At 48.4% G+C, this 24,489-nt stretch overlaps 1 protein-coding gene across 4 annotated transcripts in view; it reads left to right on the top strand.

The window, feature by feature from the left end:
• cacna2d2a (calcium channel, voltage-dependent, alpha 2/delta subunit 2a) overlaps window positions 1-24,489 on the top strand; it is a 1,719,882-nt gene that overhangs the window by 1,609,765 nt on the left and 85,628 nt on the right. For all 4 annotated transcript variants that reach the window (XM_072472012.1, XM_072472009.1, XM_072472008.1 and 1 more), the window contains one exon: window positions 6,974-7,126. In XM_072472012.1, coding sequence (XP_072328113.1) covers window positions 6,974-7,126 — 153 coding nt within the window. The remainder of the gene's footprint in view (window positions 1-6,973; window positions 7,127-24,489) is intronic.

The raw sequence follows: 24,489 nt of genomic DNA, 5'->3' as shown, positions 1-24,489 counted from the left end.
GGAACGTGAGGGGACACAAAGGACCGGTGAAAAGATCCAGGGCCTTTGCGCATCTTAAGAGCCTGAGGGTTGACATGGTCTTTTTACAGGAGACACATGAATGAGGGACCAACTTAAGGGTAACGAAAACCTGGGTGGGTCAGACATATCAGGCATGCTTTGACAAAAGGGTGAGGGGACTGGCCATACTGTTTAACAAAAAAGTTGCATTTACAGTGACAAACACAGTGACTGATCCAGAGGGACGATATGTAATGGTTAGTAGGATCCTGGAAAGGGCCCCGGTGGTACTTGTAAATATATACGCCCCATACTGGGACGAGGCAGCGTTTGTAAAAGAAAACAATGGCAGAAATCCCCGACCTAGGCTCCCACCAACTTATCATGAGGGGGAGACTTTGACTGTGTGCAAGACCCAAAACCAGACAAAACTGTGGTATTCTTTGTGATTCTTGTTATCAAGATGGATGTCGTAGTGTTCACAAAGACCACAGAAGCTAAGTTCAAAAACAGAACTAACATTTATTACACTACTTATTAAAGCTTGACCACTTACTCCTATAGCAAGCAATAATCTAGTAATCTACACTCTAACACTAGTCGCCACACTCTATCTATAACTGTCTATCTATAACTATCTCTATCTCTATCTATAACTCTATCTTCACCTGAGGAAGGAGCAGTGCTCCGAAAGCTAGTGATTTGAAACAAACCTGTTGGACTTTAACCTGGTGTTGTAAGACCTCTTACTGTGCTCACCCCAGTCCAACACCAGCTTCTCCACATCATATCTATAACTGTACTTTGCACTCTCTGGTCCTCTCCTCTACACTTTCTCCAGCTCTCTCCCAAAAGCCCAAGAGTCAGTGCTTTGTATAGTTCTGCATCTCGCTCCATCTAGTGGTCAATTATGATATTACATCAACCCTTTATATTCTAGACATTCTACATAATGTCACGAGAATCAGCCCCAGAACGGGTGCCAAATCAGGAATGGCAAGGAAATTAACCACTTTCATTGAGCAGATGGTGGGGTGGTGGACCCGTGGAGGTTCAACCACCCGAGGGAGAATGAGTTCTCCTTCTCCCACGTACACAAAGCCTTATTACTACATAGACTTCTTCATAGTGGGTAAGTTGGTGCTTCCAGGGGTGGGAGGGGCCGAACACTCCGCGATAGTAATCTTGGACCACGCTCCACACTGCATGAACGTGAGGTTGGAGACGTGCCGGCCATGGAGGTTGGACACAACCCCCCTCGCCGACAAGGCAGTTTGTGAAAAAATGGCACAAGGCATCGACGGGTATGTAACCTGCAACCAAAACGGGGAAGTCACACAAAGGAAGGTGGTTGTGGCGATTGGAGGTCAATCATCTCAACTCCAGGACATCATTGCAGGAGTTCCTCAGGGTAGTGTCCTAGGCCCAACCATCTTCTGCTGCTTCATCAATGACCTCCCTTCCATCATAAGGTCAGATGTGGGGATGTTTGTGGATGACTGCACAATGTTCAGCACCACCCCCAACTCCTCAGATAATGAAGCAGTCCATGTCCAAATGCAGCAAGACCTGGACAATATCCAGGCTTGGGCTGACAAGTGGCAATTTACACAAGTGCCAGGCAATGACCATTTCCTACAAGAGAAGATCTAACCACCGCCCCTTGACATTCAATGGCGTTATCATCGCTGAATCCCCACACAATCAACATCTTAGAGGTTACTATTGATCAGAAACTTAACTGGGCTAGTCACATTAATACTGTGGCTACCAGGGCAGGTCAAACGCTAGGAATCCTATGACGAGTAACTCATCTCCTGATCCCCAAAGCACAAATCAGGAGTGGAATGGAATACTCTCCACTTGCCTGGATGAGTGCAGCTCCAACAACACACCATCCAGGGTAAAGCAGCCCATTTGATTGCTCCCCCTTCCACAAACATTCAACCCCTCCACCACCGACGAACAGTGGCAGCCGTCTAAAAGATGCACTGCAGTAATTCACCAAGGTTCCTCAGACACGTTCCAAACCCACGACCACTACCATCTAAAATGACAAGAGCAGCGGATACCTGGGAATTGCACCACCTGCAGGTTCCCCTCCATCTGAAGGTTCACCACCCTGACTTGGAAATATATCACCGCTCCTTCACTGTCACTGGGCAACATCCTGGAACTCCCTCCCTAATAGCACAGAGGGTGTACCTACACCTCAAGGACTGCAGCGGTTCAAGAAGGCAACTCATCACACCACTTTCTGAAGGCCAACGAGGGATGGGCAATAAATGCTGGCCTAACCATATCCCGTAAATGAATTTTAAAAAAGGCACTGAAAGCAATGCGAAGAGGAGAAATAATAGCATATAGAGCGCTTAGAGACAGGAAGGAAAGAGCGGTTCGGCAGCATCTGATGGACTCCATAGTGGAAGTGGATCAGTGGTACTCCACGGCCTCAACTGTGGAGCTGTTGGTGGAGAGGAAAAAGCTACAAATGGGATTTCTGTGACCAGTTCTGTCGGACACGGGGGGCCTTCTATGAACATGGGGACAAGATCAGGCGTCAACTGGCACACCAGCTGAGGAAGCAGGCTGCCTCAAAAGAGAAAAAACAGGTAAGGGTCGGGAATGATAGGGTGGTCACAGCTCTAGGCGAGATCAATGGAGCCTTCGCGAACTTTTACTGGGGACTGTACATCTCCGAACCCCCGGACACAAAGAAGAAACAGTTCCTCGACAGGCTGGACATACCAGTCGTAGGGAAGGAAAGGAAACAGGGACTGGAAGCACCGTTAGGTCTGGAAGAGATCATGGAATGCATTAATTCCATGCAGTCAGGAAAGGAACCGGGACCGGACGGGTTGCCAATGGACTTCTATAAGAGGTTTGCATTAGCACTGGCCCCACACCTGCGGGAGAAGTTCAATGACTTGCTGTCGAGGGAGATCCCCCTCGACAGGCCTCGATCTCACTGATCCCCAGGGAAGTCAAAGCCCTGATGGAATGCAGGTCATATAGGCCCTATATAGGTCCTGCTGAACACTGATGCCAAAGTCCTGGTGACAGCACTGGTGAGACGACTGGAGAGCCGCTTGCCAGAAGTGCTCGCAGAAGTGCAGACCGGGTATGTCAAGAGCAGACAGCTAACAGCGAACATCAGATGCCTACAGAACATAATAATGACCCCACCTGCGGAGGGGACACCAGAAGTGGTCATCCCCTGGATGCTGAGAAAGCCTTTGATCGAGTAGAATGTCGGTACCACATGGAGGTGCATGAACAGTTTGGGTTTGGGCAAGTGTTCACCTCGTGGGTGAAACTACTGTCCAGCACTCCATGGCTCGCTGCGGGCAAACACCTCCAGCTCTGAATATTTCCGGCTCCAGAGAGGCACGAGGCAGGGTGTCCATTATCCCTGCTACTGTTCAAACTGGCCATCGATCTCGGAGCGGCAAAGGGGTAGACAGGCATTCAGAGAGGAGGCAGGGAGCACAGAGTTTCACTCTCTGCTGATTACCTGCTACTCTAGATCTCAAACCCCCTGGCCAGCATGGGCCAGATCACGAAACACCTGAGGGAGTTTGGAACCTTCTCGTGACACAAACTAAATCTGAGCAAGAGCAAAATCTTCCCAGTGAAGGAGGTAAAGCAGGACCTACAGAGATGGGACTCGCTCCCGCTCTCCCTGGCGGGAAGAATGCAGACAATAAAAATGAACATGTGGCCAAGGTTCCTTTTCCTATTCACATCACTTCCGCTCTTCATCCCTGATGCACTATCAATTACCACAAAGAGAATAATGGAATAATCGAGGCTTTATTGAGCAAAGATGTTGTGCCTCCTGTAGCTGGAACCAGAATGGCTGCAGCACCGGCGGGCACACACATTTATACGCCGCCTACTGGGCGGAGCCAGCAGGCAGGGATTTACCCATCTACCTCTACTATACGGGCAGTGCCGTGATACATGTAATACAACTAGTGGTGACTACCACAATCCCCATATCCTTCTCCACCAGGATGGATAAACGATCATGGCCTTTGTCTGGTGGGAAAGAACCCTATGGCACGGAAAACCATCCTACACAGAGGGCAACATATCATAGAATCATAGAGTTTACAGTGCAGAAGGAGGCCATTCGACCCGAGTCTGCATCGGCCCTTACAAGGAGCACCCTACTGAATCCCATGTATCTACCCTATCCCCGTAACCCAGTAACCATTTTTGGACACCAAGGGCAATTTTAGCATGGCCAATCCACCTAACCTGCACATCTTTGGACTGTGGGAGGGAACCGGAGCACCCGGAGGAAACCTACACAGACACGGGGAGAACGTGCAGACTCTGCACAGACAGTGACCCAGCCGGGAATCGAACTTGGGACCCTGTCAGTGAATCAACTGTGCTAGCCACCATGCTACCGTGCTGCCCACATAGAGAGCTTGGCTCTGCTGAAGCTCCTATTCTATCACTGGGCAGCGAACACAGAGTGTGCAAGGGTTGTCAAAGAGCCGGTAGCAGAATGGGTTCAGATGGAGGAGGCCTCCTGTACTGGGACATTCCCCCCAGATAAGCACTTAAGGAGCCCGATGGTAGTAGCCACATTATGGACCTGGAACCAACTCAGACACCATTTTAAACTGAATGACATGTCTGTTGCGGCCCCACCTACAGGAACGACAAATCTATCCCGACCAAAATAGATACCACCTTCAAAACATGGAGTGAAGATGGAGAGGTACTGATGGCAAGAAACATGTACATGGATGGCAGAGTAATGACCCTGGGGGAGCTAACAGAGAAGCTCTGGCTCCTGAAAGTAGAAAAATGGTTTGGAGAAAATTAATGGGATTGAAGGAGGATAAATCATTCTATGCTCGGGTGAACAAGCTAGTGAATTATTTTATTTGGGTGGGTAAGTCACCAAGAATTCAGACGGTGTATCTTCAGAGTGACCGGCTGTAGGTGGGGCTTGGCGTTACCCAATTTTCTCCTTTATTAATAGGCGGCCAATGTTGGAAAGGTGCTGGGGTCAGATACCATATGGGGGAGAATGGAGGTGAGTCGTGAAGGGGTCGAGTTTATGGGCTTTGGCCATGGCACCGCTCCCATTTTTGTAGTATACCTTGAACCCTCTGATAATTTCTATTTTGAAGATATGGAGGCACTTTAGACAACACTAAAGCTGAGCGCTATGTCGTTGCTGACCCCATATGCATTAACCATTTGTTTAGATGCCACTTTTAAGGTAAGGGAAGGAAAGGGCCTGGGGTACTTTAAGGACCTGTTTATGGAGAGGCGGTTCACCGGTTGGGAAGAGTTTTCGGGAAAATTTCCATTATCTGGGGCACACCTGTTCCGATACTTTCAACTACGTGACGTGGTTCACAAGGCCTGTCCTACTTTTCCCTTCGCGCTGACCGCAACCCTTCCTTCTGGGGGAAATCTTATTGTTAGTGAGGTCTGGAGCGGGCAGCATCTCAAATATTTATGGGCGGATCATTTCAGTGGAATCTGCACCGCGGGATCGGGTTAGGGTGAAATGGGAGAAAGAGCTGGGACCCATTCTGGATGAGGATGTGTGGAATGAGGCCCTTTGTAAGGTGAACTCCATCTCTCCTGAGAGCTGCTCAGCCTGATTCAACTCAAGGTGGTACACAGAGCTCACCTGACTAAAACTAGTGGATGAGCATTTTTTTTGCTTAAGCGGAGGACAGTTGTGAGCGGTGTTCTCGTCGGCCCGCTAATTACACCCACATGTTCTGGTCGTGTCCAAGGATGGTAAGCTTTTAGTTCTCCTTCTTTAGCACCATGTCAGCAGTTCTTAACATTGACCTGGAGCCTTGTTCTTTGGTTACAATTTTCGGGGTGTCAGACCCACCAGGATGCAGACCAGGGTGAAAGCAGATGCTCTTGCCTTTGCCTTGCTGATAGCCTGGAGGCAAATTCTGCTGTGCCTAGTGCCTTGGGTGACCATATCAAATTTTTATACCTGGAGAAGGTGAAGTACACCATTAGGAGATTGATGGAAGGGGTCTACCTGAGATGTCAGCCATTTATCTCATGCTGAAAAGAATTAGCTACCATCAGCTTTTAGTGGGGAGGGGGGAAGGGTATAGTTGTTGAGCTAGCGAGGTTATAAGAGATTTTGCTTTTGTTTTTTGTTACTAACACGATAAATGTACCATGTATGAGACATTTTCTGGGCTGTGTTGAAGTTGAGGTTGTGTTTGTTATGGGCCGAATGGCCTCCTTCTGCACTGTAAATTCTATGATTCTGCCCCGGTGTCAACACTTAGTCTCAGGACGGAGTGTGTTTGGGGAAGATAAACAAGGCAAGGGAATACTCTATATACTTATTAAGAAATTAGAGTGTACGTCTACAGATCCCTGAAGATAAGGTGGGCAAGAAGGGCATGCAGCATAGTTGCCGATATTGAATACAAGAATAGTAACTTTATGCTTGAACCGTATGAAATATTAGTTATGTTGATCCACAGTGAGGGCACTGAGCACAGTTTTGTCACTACATGACAGGAAGAATGTGACAGGGTACAGATGAGGTGTACAAGGATGTTGCCAGGTATGGAGAATTTTATCCATGAGAACAAATTGGATAGGCTGGGGTTGTTTATGAAGTGGGAGTTTTCTTAGGATGGAGATGGAGAGATTGTTGGAGAAGCCAAAATCGGCAGGGATGAATCTGTGAGGATTTCAGTGATGGTGAAACAAGGCAGAATATCATGAGCAGACTTGCTGATGCAGAGGGTTTAAACTTCCAAATAAAACAGGACACCAAGGCTGCACATCATCAAGACCAACCTAAACAAACCTAAAAAGGCTAGTGTGTAGGGTCTAGGCCATGCTAAGTTGGAGAAAGATCATCCACAACTTGATATCCGAGAGGGACAATATGATGTCAATGGTCATAATGAAAAGGCTCCTAAATGTACTTTGTATTTGATTCTTTCTCCAGGTTGGTATGTTCTTCAGTGAGGTAGACCCCAGTTTGATGAATGCACTCTACAACGCTTCATTCTACACAAGAAAGGAATCCTATGATTATCAATCTGTGTGTGGACCTCCACCTAATACTGATACAGGAGCTGCACCCAGATCCATTTTTATTGTAAGTTTACACTTGCCTTCAGCAGACCAGAAGAAAAAAATCATAGATCAATTAAAGATATGTTCTGTCTTTCCCAATTTTTTGAAAACTTTTATTTATTGTTATAAAAATATTGGAATTAGGAAAAAGTCTGTTTCATTTGGCATTTGGAGGGGGTGGGGGATTATTGAAGAACCCGACAGGAGTACATCCATTGGTGACCTGTGGAGGTCTTGGGGCCCACAGCAGATGAACATCAGCCACATGGACCCTGGCAGCCTTGAGATTTTCTCAGTTCCTGCGAGTATGCAGAACATGACAAGATGAAATGGGTCACACGTACTAATCTCACCGTAATTCTGTAAGGTTCTGCTGTCATCTCTCGTTACCAGTCTTAAAAGGATCCATGATTCCATGCAATGTAAACCTAAAACCAGTAAAAGGAAGTATAAGAGCAAAATCTAGAGAGTGGTGAATATAATGGGAGGAATTTTCCACCCCCATTTTCAGCAGGCGGGAATGGCAGCAGGGGTGGAGAATCCAACAGTTGTCCCCAAATGGCTTTTACACCATCGGGATTTCCCGTTCTAATTGTCCCTGCCCCCACCAATGATGTGGCAGGAACCCAATTAGCATACATTTTAATATCATTAACAGGCTTACCAGCACTATTATCCATTTGATAATCCCCATGTCAGCAGGGTTTATAACAGCTTTTTAAAAATTGAGGCCTGGCAAAGAGAATCCGCTGGGGGGCACACAGGGCCTCAGGGGGAGAGGGTCACGCCCTGGCAGTGAGGAGAGCTTCAGTTGGAGAGGTCCGTGGTGGTGGGGGATTCCTTTGTGAGGTGGGGGTTTGCCGTAGGGGGAATTCCTTGTGTGCATTAGGGGGAGGATTCTCTGTGGCGTAGGCAGTGTGCATGAGGGGAGACCCTTTTAAAAATTTTCTTATGTTTAGATCGGGGTTCGCCCCGATTGCTTGAAGGCCGAAGTTGCTGGTGGGGCAGGCTAATTCAGAGCCCGCCTGCCTGCGTGATGTTGTGGGACCTGCCTCCAGGATTTATTTTGTCCAAGTGCCAAAGAATATGTTGGAAAAAGCCGGTAATGGAGCCAGTGGGCTACACACCATTCTTTCCACCTGAGTTGACACTTAGTTAAAAAAACAGAATATTCCGTCCAATTTAAATGCTCTGGGGATGTAATAGTATAACATCCAATACAAATAAAGCAGGAGGAATGAAAAATAAGAGCATAATAAATTTCCTGTTTTGCAGTGAGCAGCACCAAAGCAATAAGATGGGAAAATTGGGGACAATAATCAAAACTGAAGAACTAGACACAATAGGGATAATGAAAACAGCTACAGACAGATCAGGACAGTTATATATTGCAGGTTATATTGTATTTCAAAATGATAGTAGCACGGTAGCACAGTGATTAGCACTGTTGCTTCACAGCTCCAGGATCCCAGGTTCGATTCCCGGCTGGGTCATTGTCTGTGCGGAGTCTGCACGTTCTTCCCGTGTCTGCATGAGTTTCCTCCGGACTCTGGTTTCCTCCCACAGTCCAAAAGATGTGCAGGTTAGGTGGATTGGCCATGCTAAATTGCCCTTGGTATCCAAAAAGGTTAGGTGCGGTTACGGGGATAGGGTGGAGGTGTGGGCTTGGGTAGGGTGCTCTTTCCTAGGGCTGGTGCAGACTCGATGGGCCGAATGGCCTCCTGCACTGTAAATTCTATGATTCTATGATAGAAAAGGAAGAAGGGATTGTGGTGTAGCTGTGCTATTCAGAATTAACATAATGTCAGGAGTAAGAAGGGACAGAACTGATCTACAGAATCTGTAAGGATTGATATAAAGGACAGGAAGAAATAATTAGGTATATACTAGAGATCAACAAATAGTGGGAATGAAGCAGAAGAAGAAATATAGCAATAAATACATGAAAGGAGAAAAAAAAAGAAACATAATCAGGGGGAATTCAAATACATAGAAACATACATAGAAAATAGAAGCAGGAGGAGGCCATTCGGCCCTTCGTTAACATTACCTGACAAAATGAGAAAAGATGAGGTAATTATGGTGGTGGCTAAGCATTTAAAGTTGCCTGAGATACAGTTTGACACATTGGAAATGGCAAAAATTCAGTTACAAATTAAACAAATGGAACATGAGAAAGAATTAAAGCAGCTTGAATACGAGAAAGAGGAAAAAGCAAAAGAGAGAAGAAAGGAGAAAGGAAAGAATAGCCCTAGCAGAACAAAAAGAAAGATATAGGGAGATACAGATCAGGGAAAAAGTTAAAGAGAGAGAGTTTGAACTTCAGAAAATAGCCATGAAACATGACAGTCAGTTAAAATTGGCAGACGTAAAGGGAAACGTACAGTTGGTTGATAGTGATAAGGATAGTGAGAAAGAGCGTCATAGTCGAAGGCTTGGTGGGGATCTATTTAAATATGTCCAAGCATTGCCAAGGTTTGACGAGAAGGAGATGGAAGCCTTTTTCATTTCATTTGAGAAGGTGGCTAAACAAATGAAATGACCACAGGACATGTGGGTATTACTGATTCAAACAAAGCTGGTAGGTAGGGCTAGTGAAGTGTTTGCATCACTACCGGAGGAGGTATCTGGGATGTATGAGGAGGTGAAAAAATCCATCTTAGATGCATATGAACTAGTGCCTGAAACCTACAGACAAAGGTTAAAAATTTAAGGAAAGAATTTGGTCAAACATACATGGAGATTGAAAGGCTCAAACAGAGTAATTTTGATAGGTGGATACGGGCTTTGAAAATAGACCAAACATATGAAGCTCTCAGAGAAATTAGACTTTTGGAGGAGTTTAAAAATTCAATTCCTGATGTAGTGAGAACTCATGTGGAACAGAAGAGGGTTAAAACTGTGAGGTTAGCAGCAGAAATGGCAGATGATTATGAATTAATTCATAAATCAAAGATTGGTTTCCGACATCAGTTTCAGCCTGTGAGGAATAGAAACTGGGGATATGAGAAATACTCAAGTGGTAAAGGTGATCTGAAGGAAGATAATACGGAGAGTGTACTAAAAAACAAATCCAGGAGGGTGGAAGAGAGATGAAAAGTTTCAAATGTTTTGACTGTCATAAACTAGGCCATGTAAAGTCAGTGTTGGTGGTTGAAGAAAAGCACTGGGAAGGCTGATGTGGTAAAACAGGATAAGACAGTGGGGTTTGTTAAAGTGGCAAAAGAAAGCCCAAGTGAAGCGAAGGAGGTGCAAAAGATTGTAGAGTCTGATCAAGAGGTGATTGATAAGAAGGTGCCAGATCTCTTTAAAGAATTTACTTGTGTGGGTAAAGTTTACTCATGTGTATCAGGAGGAGCAGGTAAAGAAGTCACAATATTAAGAGGTACGGGAGATAGTCAATCTTTAATGGTAAGAGATGCGGAGTTATGTAGTTTGGGAAGAATGTTGCCAGAAAAGCTGTTAATATGTGGAATTCAAGGTGAGAGGAGTAGTGTTCAATTATATATGGTAAGGTTGGAAAGTCCAGTGAAGAGTGGTGAAGTGGTAGTAGGAGTAATAGAGAAACTATCTTGTCCAGGAATACAGTTTATCTTGGGTAATGATATAGCTGGATCGCAGGAGGGAGTGATGCCTACTGTGGTTGATAAGCCAGTGGAAAATCAGACAACTGAAGTGTTGAAGGACGAATATCCTGGGATTTCTCCGGATTGTGGAGTAACAATGTCGCAAAGTCACAGGTTAAGACAAGAGGAGAAATCAAAGAGTGAAGATGAAGGGGAAGTGCAATTATGAGAAACTATTTTTGATCAGATGGCTGAAGAAGAACAAGAACAGGTGGAGGATCAGGCGGATATTTTTAGTTCAGGAAAATTGGCGGATACAGAGAGATATAGAAGTAAAACGGATGTATCAGAAAGAGTATACGGAAGAGGAATCTGAGTGTATACCAGAGTGTTATTACCATAAAAGTAATGTCTTGATGAGAAAATGGAGACCTTTACATATGCAGGTGGAGGAAAAGTGGGCAGAAGTTCATCAAGTAGTATTGCCGGTAGGGTATAGAAAGGAGGTGTTGCACATGAGGTACCAGTGGGAGGTCATTTGGGAATAAGGAAAACTCAAGCTAAAATCCAAAAACATTTTTATTGGCCTGGACTACATAAAGATGTAGTTAAATTTTGTCAATCATGTCACACATGTCAAGTGATAGGGAAACCTCAAGCAGTGATAAAACCAGCGCCCTTAATACCCATTCCTGCATTGGAGGAACCTTTTACAAGGGCCTTAATTGATTGTGGAGGAGGTACTTAAATTCTTTACTAAATATGGACCCACAGATATACAATCGGATCAAGGATCAAATTTTGCCTCAAGGTTATTCAAAGAAGTTATGGATAGCTTAGGTATAAAACAATTTAAATCAACTGCGTACCATCCAGAATCGCAGGGAGCGTTAGAAAGGTGGCATCAGACATTAAAGACAATGTTGAGGGCTTATTGTCAAGTTTATCCAGAGGATTGGGATAAAGGAATTCCATTCGTACTGTTTGCAATTAAGGATGCACCTAATGAGTCAACCAAATGTTGTCCTTTTGAACTAATTTTTGGTCATGAGGTAAGAGGACCAATTAAATTGATTAAGGAAAAATTGGTGAGTGAGAAATCAGAAATTACATTATTGGATTACGTGTCAAATTTTAGGGAACGATTAAATAGAGCAGGTGAATTGGCTAGACGACATTTAAAAGTTGCACAAAATGTGATGAAACGGGAGTGGACAAGAAATACAAAGTTCGTAGTTTTGCCAGTGGATATAAAGTTTTAGTGTTGATACCAGTGGTAGGTGAACCTTTAAAAGCTAGGTTTTGTGGACCTTATCAGATTGAAAGGAAATTATTTGAGGTGAATTATGTGGTAAAATCACCAGATAGGAAGAAGACTCACCGAGTGTGTCATGTGAATATGCTTGAAAGGTACTTTGAAAGGGAAGGAGAGAAAAAGGAGGAGGTTTTAATGATTCTAACTCAAAGTGACGAACCAAATCCAGAAGACTTGGAATTTGATATAACTCAAATTAAATTGGAAAATGAGGATGTTCTTAAAAATTGGGATGGATTGTTGAGTTACCTTCCAGAGGAAAAACAAACTGACCTGAAAGAGTTATTGATATCATGTGGGCAAGTTTGTGGAGATAAATTGGGAAGTACTAAAATGGCTATACATGATGTAGATGTGGGAAATGCTGTTCCAATCAAACAACATCCATATAGACTTAACCCTTTAAAATTGGCACAGGTTAACAAAGAGATTGAGAGTATGCTTAAAAATGGCATAATTGAAGTGGGTTGCAGCCAATGGAGCTCACACATAGTGATGGTACCAAAACCAGACGGTACCCAACGGTTGTGTGTGGACTATAGAACGGTTAATGCAGTTACAAGAACAGACTCTTATCCTATCCCACGTTTGGAGGATTGCATTGAGAAAGTGGGACAATCAGCTTTTATTTCTAAATTGGATTTACTTAAAGGTTACTGGCAGGTACCTTTATCCGAAAGGGCAAAGGAGCTTTCAGCTTTTGTGACTCCAGATGGTATATACCAATTCAAAGTTATGTCATTTGGCATGAAAAACGCACCCGCTACATTTCAACGGTTAACTATCAAAGTTGTGGGTCAGGTGAACTCCATACAACACTTTGGGGTTCTCTAAACCCTGGCTCATAACAGGTAGTGAATCCCACAGATTCACCACTCTCTGGTGAAGAAGTTTATCTTCACCTCAGCCCGAAAATTTTTACCCCTTATCCTGAAACTATGACCCTTAGTTCTGGACTCCTCCACCATTGGGAACATTCTTTCTGAATCTACCCTGTATAATCCTGTCAGAATTTTGTAAGTTTCTATGAGATCCCCTCTCACTTTTTTAAACTCCAATCCAATTCACATAAACCTAACCAACTTAATCTCTCCTCATATGACAATCCTGCCATCCCATGGATCAGCCTGGTAAATATTCTCTGCACTCCCTCCATAGCAAGTACATCCTTCCTCAGATAAGGACACCAATATTGCACGCAATACGCCAAGTATGGCCTCACCAATGCCCTGTACAGTTGCAGTAAAATATCCCTATTCCTATAATCAAATCCTCTCACTAAGAAGGCCAACATACCATTTGCCTTCTTTACTGTCTGTTGTACCTGCGCGCTTACTTTCAGCGACTGATTCATGAGGACACCAAGGTCTTGTTGAGTATCCACCTCTCCCAATTTACACCCATTCAAATAATAATCAGCCTTCCTATTTTTGCTATCACAGCGGATAACCTCACATTTATCCATATTATACTGCATCTGCCATGCATGTGCCCACTCACTCAGCCTGTCCAAATCCCGCTGAAGCATCTCTGCATCCTCCTCACAGTTCACTCTCCCACCCAACTTTGTATTATCTGCAAATTTAGAGATAATACATTTAGTTCCCTCGTCAAAATTATTAATATATAATATGAACAGTTGGGGTCCTAGCACAGATCCCTGCGGTATCCCACTAGTCACTGCCTGCCAATCAGAAAAAGACCCATTTATTCCAACTTTGTGCTTCCTGTTTGCCAACCAGCTTTCTATCCATTTCAAGACACTGCCTGTAATCACATGCGCATCACTGCCTGTAATCACAAGGTCTCTCCCTGGGGGAGAGATAGATCAGATTAGATTAAGGAAGGGATGGGTCGGATAGGTTTTTCACTCGGGGCTGGACTCGAAGACTAGAGGGATCGCCATCCTGATTAATAAGCGAGTGGTATTTGAGACTGGAAGAATAGTTGCGGATGTGGGAGGCCAGTACATTGTGGTCAGTGGGAAGCTGGAGGGGCTGCCGGTGGTACTAGTGAATGTGGACGTGCCAAATTGGGATGATGTGGAGTTTATAAAGAGGATGTTGGGGAGGATCCCGGACCTGAATTCGCATAAGTTGGTCATGGGAGGGGACTTTAACACAATTATCAATCCTGGGTTAGACCGGTCGAGCTCAAGGATGGGCAGGGTGCCAGCAATGGCGAAGGAGCTAAAGGGGTTCAGAGAGCAAATGGAGGGGGGTGGACCCATGGAGATTTGGGCAGCCGAGAGTGAAGGAATTCTCCTTCTACTCACACGTGCATAAAGTATATTCCCGGATTGATTTTTTTATTTTGAACAGGGCTCTACTGACGGGGATAGTGGACACGGGGTATTCGGCGATCACTATCTCAGATCATGCCCCGCACTGGGTTGACCTACAGGTTAGCAAGGAGAGTAGCCAGCGCCCGCACTGGAGGCTGGACGGGGGACTTTTAGCTGATGAAGAGGTGTGCAGGCGGCTGAAGAAATGTATTTAGAACTACCTGGAAGTCAATGACACGGGTGAAGTTTCGGCAGCAGTGGTCTGGGAGGCATTGAAGGCGGTGGTTAGAAGGGAGCTCATCTCGATACGGGCCCACAGGGAGAAGGTAGACAGAGCAGAGACGGACTGACTGATAAAGTAGATATTACAGGTCGACAGGAGGTATGCGGAGACCCCAGAGGCAGGGCTTCTAAGGGTACGACAGAGGCTACAAGTGGAGTTTGGCTTGTTAACTACAGGGAGGGCAGTAGAGCAGCTGAGGAAGGCGAGGGGGACTAAATGAACATGGGGAGAAGGCCAGTAGAATGCTTGCGCAGCAGCTTAGAAAGCAGGAGGCAGCCAAGGAGATAGGGAAAGTAAAGGACGGGGACGGGAACCTGGTCGGAGATTCAGCAGGGGTTATGTTATAACCTGCCTACTGACGATTGGCTGGGGACAAATGATTATCCCACAATCCTATGGGAGTATGAACTTCCCCAATGAGGGGGGCGGAGAAACTCCTACTATAAATAAGCTGGCCAGTCCAGGAACCAAGAGGAAGGAGAAGGTAGCAAGGTAATGTTACTGCTACTACTATGTATATATTGTTATAGTAAATAAACTTTATTATTTTGTATCCTTAAAACTCGTGCTGGATTCTTCGGGGCCCTTACAAAACTGGCGACGAAGGTAAAAATGAATAGCTGTCTACACTGCTGAAGCCACCTCCCTGGATTTTTGTTGGATACAGGTTGGAAGTTGTTTTCTATTATACCATTCCTCTGTACGGACGTTTGGATGTTTTTGATGCTGCGCTGGAAAGCTGGAACCAGTACACGCAACGGATGCGTTACTATTTCCGGGCAAACAATATCACTGAAAACGAGCGCCAGGTGGTCATATTGCTCACCGCCTGCGGGCCGCATACGTTTGGGGTGATTAGGAGCCTTACGTACCCAGCTGCGCCGGACACCAAAACGTTTGACGAACTTGTGAATATAGTGGGGCAACACTTTAACCCAACCCCGTCCACAATAGTCCAGCGTTACCGGTTTAATACCGCTGAGAGGACCCCTGGAGAATCCCTTGCCGATTTTTTTATCCAGGCGACGCGGGATTGCGGAATACTGTGACTATGGTGAGACCTTGTCAGAAATGTTACGCGACCGTTTGGTTTGCGGTATTAACAATGCGGCCACCCAGAGAAAGTTGTTAGCGGAGCCAACATTGACTTTTCAACAGGCAATACAAATAGTCTTGTCCCGAGAGAGCGCAGAGCGAGGAGTACAGGAGCTACAGGGAATGGAAGTGCATGCCTTGGGGCGAAACCCTTTCCGCCCAAAAACGTCCCCCCGCACTCCTGCGGTACCTTGGGCGAGGCAACGACCAGACCGACGCCAGTGGCCATCGGACATTCCTCCCCGAAGGGAGCCTTCTCCAGAGCCAATGGATGAGGAGCCATGTCCGTGTCAGACTTGTAGGCGCCGACCCCGTCGCGGACGGCGGTCCTGGGGACGCCAGAGGCGCCGTCGTTCCGACCGAAACTGGGACCAGCCCAGGGGCCGTAACTGGGACCAGCCCAGAGGCCGTACCTTCCATGTGGATGAACCTGCGGCGACCACTCCTGAGGACGTGGAGACGGAGGACGACTGCCTGCAGCTGCATTGTGTGGCAGCTCCCCGTGTGGCCCCCATTAAGGTGACAGTACGGGTCAATGGCCACCCGCTGGAGATGGAGTTGGATACTGGCGCAGCGGTCTCCGTGATCGCCCAGAGGACATTCGACCGCATCAAGCAGGGTATACAGACCCTTACACTAACTGACTCACAGGCCAGGTTGGCCACCTACACGGGGGAACCACTGGACATTGCAGGAACTACAATGACCCCTGTTGTCTATGGACGCCAGGAGGGGCGTTTCCCACTTATCGTAGTGCGTGGCCATGGGCCCAGCCTGTTGGGTCGGGACTGGTTGCGCCATTTGCGGTTGCAATGGCAGCACATCCTCCAAACAGTTTCTGGAGGGTTGACTGAGGTGCTAGGACGATACCCAGAGGTATTCCAGCCTGGTCTGGGGAAAATAAAAGGGGCCGTAGCCCATATCCAAGTTGAACCAGGAGCCACACCGCGCTATTTCCGGGCCTGCCCAGTGCCTTACGCTTTGCTCGAGAAGGTAGAAGGGGAGCTCACTCGTTTGGAGAGTTTGGGTATTATCAGGCCTGTCCGTTTTGCTGACTGGGCAGCACCAATTGTGCCAGTAATGAAGCCAGATGCCACAGTTCGCTTGTGTGGCGACTATAAACTTACAGTGAATACAGTTTCCCGACTCGACCGATACCCAATGCCTCGCATAGAGGATCTCTACGCGAAACTTGCAGGCGGACTCTCATTCACAAAATTAGATATGAGTCACGCCTACCTGCAGTTGGAGCTGGACCCTGCCTCCCGATCATATGTAACAATTAACACACACCGGGGCCTGTATGAATATACACGGTTGCCCTTTGGAGTATCCTCTGCCTGCGCAATTTTTCAACGTGTTATGGAGGGCATTTTGAGAGGTTTACCACGTGTGGCTGTCTACCTAGATGACGTGTTGATTACAGGGACATCGGAGCAAGAGCATTTGGAAAATCTGGAGGCTGTCCTTAAACGCCTTTCGGAGGCTGGAGTCCGTTTACGTCACACAAAGTGCGTATTTCAGGCAAAAGAAGTAGTCTACCTAGGTTATCGGGTGGACCGCGAGGGTCTGCACCCCGTCGCAGAGAAGGTGCGTGCAATTCAACATGCCCCCACCCCGATTGACACTTCGCATCTTCGTTCTTTTCTCGGTCTCGTAAACTATTACTGGAAGTTCCTCCCCAATCTGGCAACTACGCTGGCCCCCTTACACCTGCTACTAAAGAAAAATCACACCTGGGTTTGGGGTCAGCCGCAAGAAACCGCTTTCCGGCGGATAAAGCAACAATTGTCGTCGTCTGGGTTACTAACCCACTATGATCCGGGAAAGCCTTTGCTCGTCACATGTGATGCATCCCCGTATGGTATTGGGGCTGTCCTGTCCCACAAGATGGAGAACGGGGCCGAGCGACCGATAGCTTTCGCCTCCCGCACATTGACTGCAGCGGAGAAGAAGTACGCGCAGATCGAGAAGGAGGGCCTGGCAGTGGTTTTCGCGGTGAAACGCTTCCACCAGTATGTGTACGGCCGCCATTTCACTATCGTGACTGATCATAAGCCCCTGCTGGGACTCTTCAGAGAGGATAAGCCGATACCGCCCATTGCTTCTGCACGGATCCAGCGCTGGGCTTTGTTGCTTGCTGCATATGAGTATTCTCTGGAGCACAAACCAGGTACGCAGATAGCAAATGCCGACGCACTGAGCCGATTGCCTTTATCGACCGGCCCCATGTCGACCCCCACGACCGGTGAGGTGGTCGCAACCCTAAACTTTATGGACACCTTGCCTGTCACGGCATCACAGATCCGTGAGTGGACCCAGACGGAGCCAGTCCTGTCAAAGGTTCGGCACATAGTCCTGTATGGTGGGCAGCATAGACAGCTCCCAGGCAAGTTACGGGCATTTTCCTCCAAGCTGTCAGAGTTCAGCGTGGAAGACGGCATCCTCTTGTGGGGGACGCGTGTGGTTGTCCCGGAAAAAGGCCAGGAGCTGATATTATCAGACTTGCACAATGGGCATCCGGGCGTGACCAAGATGAAAATGTTGGCCCGGAGTTATGTCTGGTGGCCAGGCCTCGGCACCGACATTGAGAAGGTGGCCCAAAACTGCTCCATTTGCCAGGAGCATCAGAAGCTTCCGCCGGCCGCGCCCCTACATCACTGGGAATGGCCAGGGCGGCCTTGGGCACGCTTACATGCAGATTTCGCAGGCCCTTTTCAGGGATCCATGTTCCTTCTACTAATTGACGCCCAGTCCAAATGGCTGGAGGTGCATAAGATGCAGGGGACAACGTCCTGCGCAACAATTGAAAAAATGCGTTTATCATTTAGCACGCATGGCCTCCCCGAGGTGCTGGTCACGGATAATGGCACTCCATTCACGAGTGAGGAGTTTGCTAGGTTTACAAAGATGAACGGCATCCGCCATATCCGCACTGCCCCTTACCACCCGGCTTCAAATGGGTTGGCAGAGCGTGCAGTGCAAACATTCAAAAGAGGCCTAAAGAAGCAGTCTTCCGGATCAATGGACACGAGACTGGCTCGGTTTTTGTTTACGTACAGGACCACCCCCCATACAGTGACTGGGGTAGCTCCCGCAGAACTCCTAATGGGCCGGAGACTTCGCACCCGCCTTAGTATGGTCTTCCCGGACATTGGCGCAAAAGTACGCCGCACACAAGAACGGCAGGGACCGGGATTGTCTCAGCATCGTCCGATTCGGCAGTTTGCGCCCGGTGACCCAGTATTCGTGCGGAATTTTGCTGGTGGTGCCCAATGGGTTCCTGGGGTAATCTTTCGCCAAACGGGCCCTATATCGTACCAAGTGCAAGCCCAGGGTCGTCTCCAGCGAAAACATGTAGACCACGTCCGGTCCAGAAGATCATCCCCGCAAAAGATTCCCCGCCCCCGGAGCTCAGTTCAACAGCGGCAAAGACCAGAAACAAGGGAAGGTAGTCCTCCAAATCTTCCACTGGTGCCTCACTCAAAGCCTGCGCAGGTCATGACGGGACCGAATGGGGACAGAGACGCTGACATGACGGAGGCAGCAGACTCTGACTCCGAGATGGAGACACAGGATGAATCAGAGGGGGAATCCTCGGGTCCACAGGCCGTGGATGTACAACCGCGCCGTTCATCACGGAAGCGCCGGTCTCCGTCTCGTTATACGCCGCCTGATCCAGCGCCACGTGCAAATGGCGTCCGGCCTGCGGCCAAACGAGTTTGACGCCTTCCTTCGCCAGGGCCTACGGTGGATTCCTTGGACTTTGGGGGGGAGGGATGTTATAACCTGCCTACTGACGATTGGCTGGGGACTAATGATTATCCCACAATCCTATGGGAGTATGAACTTCCCCAATGAGGGGGGCGGAGAAACTCCTACTATAAATAAGCTGGCCAGTCCAGGAACCAAGAGGAAGGAGAAGGTAGCAAGGGAAGTCACTGCTACTACTATGTATATATTGTTATAGTAAATAAACTTTATTATTTTGTATCCTTAAAACTCATGCTGGATTCTTCGGGGCCCTTACAAAAGGTTAATAAGGCATTCAAGGAGTTTTACAGTAGGTTGTATGAGTCGGAACCCCCAGCTGGGCCGGAGGGGATGAGGCACTTTTTTGGGGGGCTGAATTTCCCGAAGGTGGGCGAAGGGTTGGTAGAGGGCTGGGGGCTCCGATCGGGATGGAAGAAATAGCAGAAGGGCTGAAGGCCATGCAGTCAGGTAAAGCCCCGGGGCCAGACGGGTATGTGTGGAGTTCTATGAAAAGTTCTCTGGGATATTGGGGCCGCTGTTGATGAGGACATTCAATGAGGCAAGGGAACGTGGGGTGCTTCCCCCGACGATGTCACATGCCACGATCTCATTGATCCTGAAGCGGGACAAGGACCCGGAGCTATGCGGGTCCTACAAGCCCATATCACTACTAAATGTGGACACCAAACTGCAGGCCAAAATCTTGTCCTCTAGGATCAAAGACTGTGTTCCGGGCATGATTGGGGAGGACCAGACGGGATTTGTTAGGGGTAGGCAGTTGGCGGCCAATGTAAGAAGGTTGTTAAATATGATTATGATGCCCCCAGATGGTAGGAATGTGGAGGTAGTTGTCGCAATGGACGCAGAAAAGGCTTTTGATCGGGTGGAATGGGAATATCTGTGGGCGGTACTGGGGCGGTTTGGATTTGGACGGGGCTTTATTGACTGGGTCAGGCTGTTGTATCAGGCTCCGGTCGCGAGCGTATGGATGAACAGGTCAACATCGGACTATTTCAGGCTGCATCGGGGGACGAGACAGGAATGCCCCCTCTCCCCACTGCTGTTCGCGTTAGCCATAGAGCCGCTGGCAATTGCGCTGAGAACCTCAAGGGGCTGGAAGGGTCTGGTCCGGGGGGGGAGTGGAACACAGAGTCTCGCTCTACGCAGACGACATGCTCCTGTATGTTTTGGACCCACTAGAAGGGATGGAAGAAATTATGAGGATTTTCGGAGAATTTGGCAGGTTTTCGGGGTAGAAACTAAATATGGGGAAAAGTGAGATGTTTGCGGTCCAGGCAAGGGGGCAGGAGAGGCGCAACATCGAGGGCTGAAGGGCCTGTACTGCGCTGTAATATTCTACTGTCTATTGTCTATTGGGGGAGCTGCCGTTTAGGGTGGTAGGGGGAAGCTTTCGATACCTAGGCATCCAGGTGGCACGGGAATGGGAACAGCTACACAATTTAAATTTGACCCGACTAGTTGACCAAATGAAGGACGATTTTCGAAGGTGGGACATGCTCCCGTTATCACTGGCTGGGAGGGTGCAGACAGTGAAAATGACAGTCCTCCCGAGATTCCTGTTTGTGTTTCAGTGTCTCCCCATCTTTATTCCACGGTCCTTCTTTAAACGGGTCAATAAGGTGATCTCTGGCTTTGTCTGGGCGGGTAAGACCCCGCGAGTAAAAAAAGGGATGCTTGAGCAGAGCCAGAGGGAGGGCGGGCTGGCGCTGCCGAACTTTAGTAATTATTATTGGGGGTGAATATAGCCATGATCAGGAATTGGGTGGTGGGGGAGGGTCGGTATGGGAGCGTGTGGATGCGGCATCATGCAAGGGCACCAGCTTGGGGGCGTTGGTAACGGCACCTCTGCCGTTTCCGCCGGCACGGTACTCCACCAGCCCTGTGGTGGTGGCGACCCTGAGAGTCTGGGGGCAATGGGGAAGGCACAAGGGAGCGGAGGGAGCTTCGGTGTGGTCTCCAATCTGTAATAATCACCGGTTTTCCCCGGAAGGCTGATTGGAGGGTTCCGGAGATGGCAGAGAGCAGGGATTGAGAGGATGGGTGATATGTTTATGGAGGGGAGCTTTTCTAGCCTGAGGGAACTGTAGGAGAAATTTGAATTGGTGAGGGGAAATTAGTTTAGGTACCTGCAGGTGCGGGACTTCCTACGCAGGCAGATCTCAAACTTCCCGCTCCTACCACCAAGCGGGATACAGGACAGGGTAGTTTCCAGAGTGTGGGTGGGAGAAGGGAGGGTTTCTGACATTTACAAGGAACTCATGGGGTCAGAGGAGACGCAGACCGAGAAGTTGAAACGCAAGTGGGAGGAGGAGCTGGGAGGAGAGATAGAGGATGGTCTCTGGGCGGACGCGTTGAGTAGAGTCAACGCATCCACAACTTGTGCCAGGCTCAGCCTGATACAATTTAAGGTCATTCACTGGGCCCTCATGGCAGTGGCCCAGATGAGCAGGCTCTTTGGGGTAGAAGATAGGTGCGCAAGGTGTGCGGGAGGACCAGCGAACCATGTCTATATGTTCTGGGCATGCCCGAAGCTTAGGGGATTCTGGCAGAGGTTTGCGGCTGTCATGTCCAAGGTGTTAAAAACAAGGGTGGCCCCGAGTCCAGAGGTGCCGATTATCGGAGTGTCGGAAGACCCGGGAATCCAGGAGGAGAAAGAGGCAGACGTTCTGGCCTTTGCTTCCCTGGTAGCCCAGAGACGGATATTATTAGCTTGGAGGCACTCAAAGCCCCCGAAGTCGGAGACCTGGCTAACTTTCTCTGTTTGGAGAAAATCAAGTTCGCCTTGAGAGGGTCAATGTCAGGGTTCGCCCAGAGGTGGCAGCCGTTTGTCGACTTCTTTGGGTAAAATTAACCGTCAGCAGAGGGGGGGGGGGGGGGGGGGGGGGTTGGGGGTTAGCTTAGTTTAGAGTAGGGGTTAGTAAAGGTGGGACCTGTAAGGGAGGAAGACGGCTTTTGCACTATGTTTATAATTTCATCTACATTGTTTATTTTGTTGTTGTTGTAAAACCATAAATACCTCAATAAAATGTTTATTAAAAAAATTAAAATATCGTAAGATAACATTCTCGAGGTCAGAATCTTGGCCAATAGCTTGGCATCTACATTTAGCAGGGAGATTGGCTTGTACGACCCACACTGTTCCAGGTCCTTTTCCCACTTCAGGATAAGAGAAATCGTGGCCTGCAATATCGTCGGGGCGGGGGGGGAGCACTCCACGCGCTCCCTAGCCTTATTAAACGCCCTTACCAGCAAGGGCCCCAGCACTCCCGAGAACCTTTTATAGAACTCCACTGGGCCTTGCTCGACTGCATCGCCTCCACCACTTCAACCAGCCCAATTGGGGCGCCCAGACCCTCCACTAGCTTTTCTTCCACCCTTGGGAACTCTAATGCCTCCAGAAACCACCTCATCCCTTCCACCCCGGTTGGGGGTTTCTGACTCATATAACCTGCTGTAGAAGTCCCTAAACACCTTGTTCACCCCTATCGGGTCCAGGACCGTATTCCCCTTTGTCCATTACTTTCCCAATCTCCCTCACCGCCTCCTGCTTCCTCAACTGGTACGTCATCATTCTGCTTGCCTTCTCCCCATATTCAAACACCGCCCCTCTCGCCCTTCTCAGCTGCCCCATCGCCTTCCCCGTAGATAGCAACCCGAACTCCAACTGCAGCTTCTGTCGCTCCTTCAGCAGCCCCGCCTCCGGAGTTTCGGAGTACCTCCTGTCCACGAGAAGATTCTCCTCCACTAATCTATCCATCTCCGCCCGCTCCGCCTTCTCCCTCTGTGCCCGTATCGAGATGAACTCCCCTCTCACCACTGCCTTCAACGCCTCCCATACCGTGCTGCCAAAACGTCCCCCGTATCGTTTATCTCCACATACCTCCGGATGGCCTCCCTCACCCGCTCACACACCTCATCCACCGCCAACAGCCCCACATCTAACCTCCATTGCGGGCGCTTGCCCCCTCCCCCCTTACTCACCCACTGCGGGGCGTGATCTGACACCATAATCACCGCGTACTCAACATTCACCACCCCCGCCAGCAATGTCTTATCTAAAATAAAGATGTCAATTTGGTAGTACACTTTATGCACATGGGAGAAGAATGAGTATTCTTTTGTTCTTGGCCTCCCAAACCTCCACGTATCCAACCAGGCTGATCACCTGGAATGTCAGGGGACTAAATGGGCCAGTTAAAAGGGCACATGTGTTTGTGCATTTGCGGGCTCTAAAGGCGGACGTAATTATGTTGCAGGAGACACATCTGAAAGTGTCTGACCAGACTAGGCTAAGGAAGGGCTGGATCAGCCAGGTCTTCCACTCGGACTTGGATTCTAAGTCCAGGGGGTAGCAATTATGATCAATAAGTGGGTTCAATTTGAGGCGGAGGGCGTAGTCGCAGACAGCGGGGCAGATTACTTATGGTAAGGGGCAAGCTGGAGAGGAGAAGAGTGGTGCTGGTGAACATATATGCGTCTAACTGGGACGACATTGACTTTATCAAAAGAGTGCTGGGGAAGATCCCAGACCAAGACTCAAGTAAGTTGATAATGGGGGGGGACTTTAATACGGTCCTTGACCCGGGGCTGGACCGGTCATGTCCCAGAACGGGCAGACTCCCAACAATGGCAAGGGAGCTGAAGGGTTCATGGAGCAAATGGGGGCTGTGGACCCATGGGGAGCCAGACAGCCGACGGGAAGGGGCTACTTGTTTTATTCGCATGTTCATAAAGTATATTCTAGGATTGATATTTTTATCATGAGCAGGGACTGTGTAGGGGAGGTAAAGAATACGGAATACTCGGCAATCACTATCTCGGACCATGCCCCGCACTGGGTGGACCTGCAGGTCGGGGGGGGGGCGAATTACCAACGTCCGCAACGGAGGTTAGACGTAGGATTGTTGTCGGAGGAGGGGATGTGTGAGAGACTTCGGAAGTGTATGCAAAATTACTTGCAGGTGAACGATACGGGGGAGGTTTCAGCAGCGACCCTGTGGGAGGCGCTGAAGGCAGTAGTGAGGGGGGAGCTGATCTCAATTCGGGCTCACAGGGTCAGGGCAGACAG

The sequence above is a fragment of the Scyliorhinus torazame genome, chromosome 13 (assembly GCF_047496885.1).
Source record: "Scyliorhinus torazame isolate Kashiwa2021f chromosome 13, sScyTor2.1, whole genome shotgun sequence".
Taxonomy (NCBI): Eukaryota; Metazoa; Chordata; class Chondrichthyes; order Carcharhiniformes; family Scyliorhinidae; genus Scyliorhinus; species Scyliorhinus torazame.
This window is presented reverse-complemented; position numbering and strand designations above follow the sequence as displayed.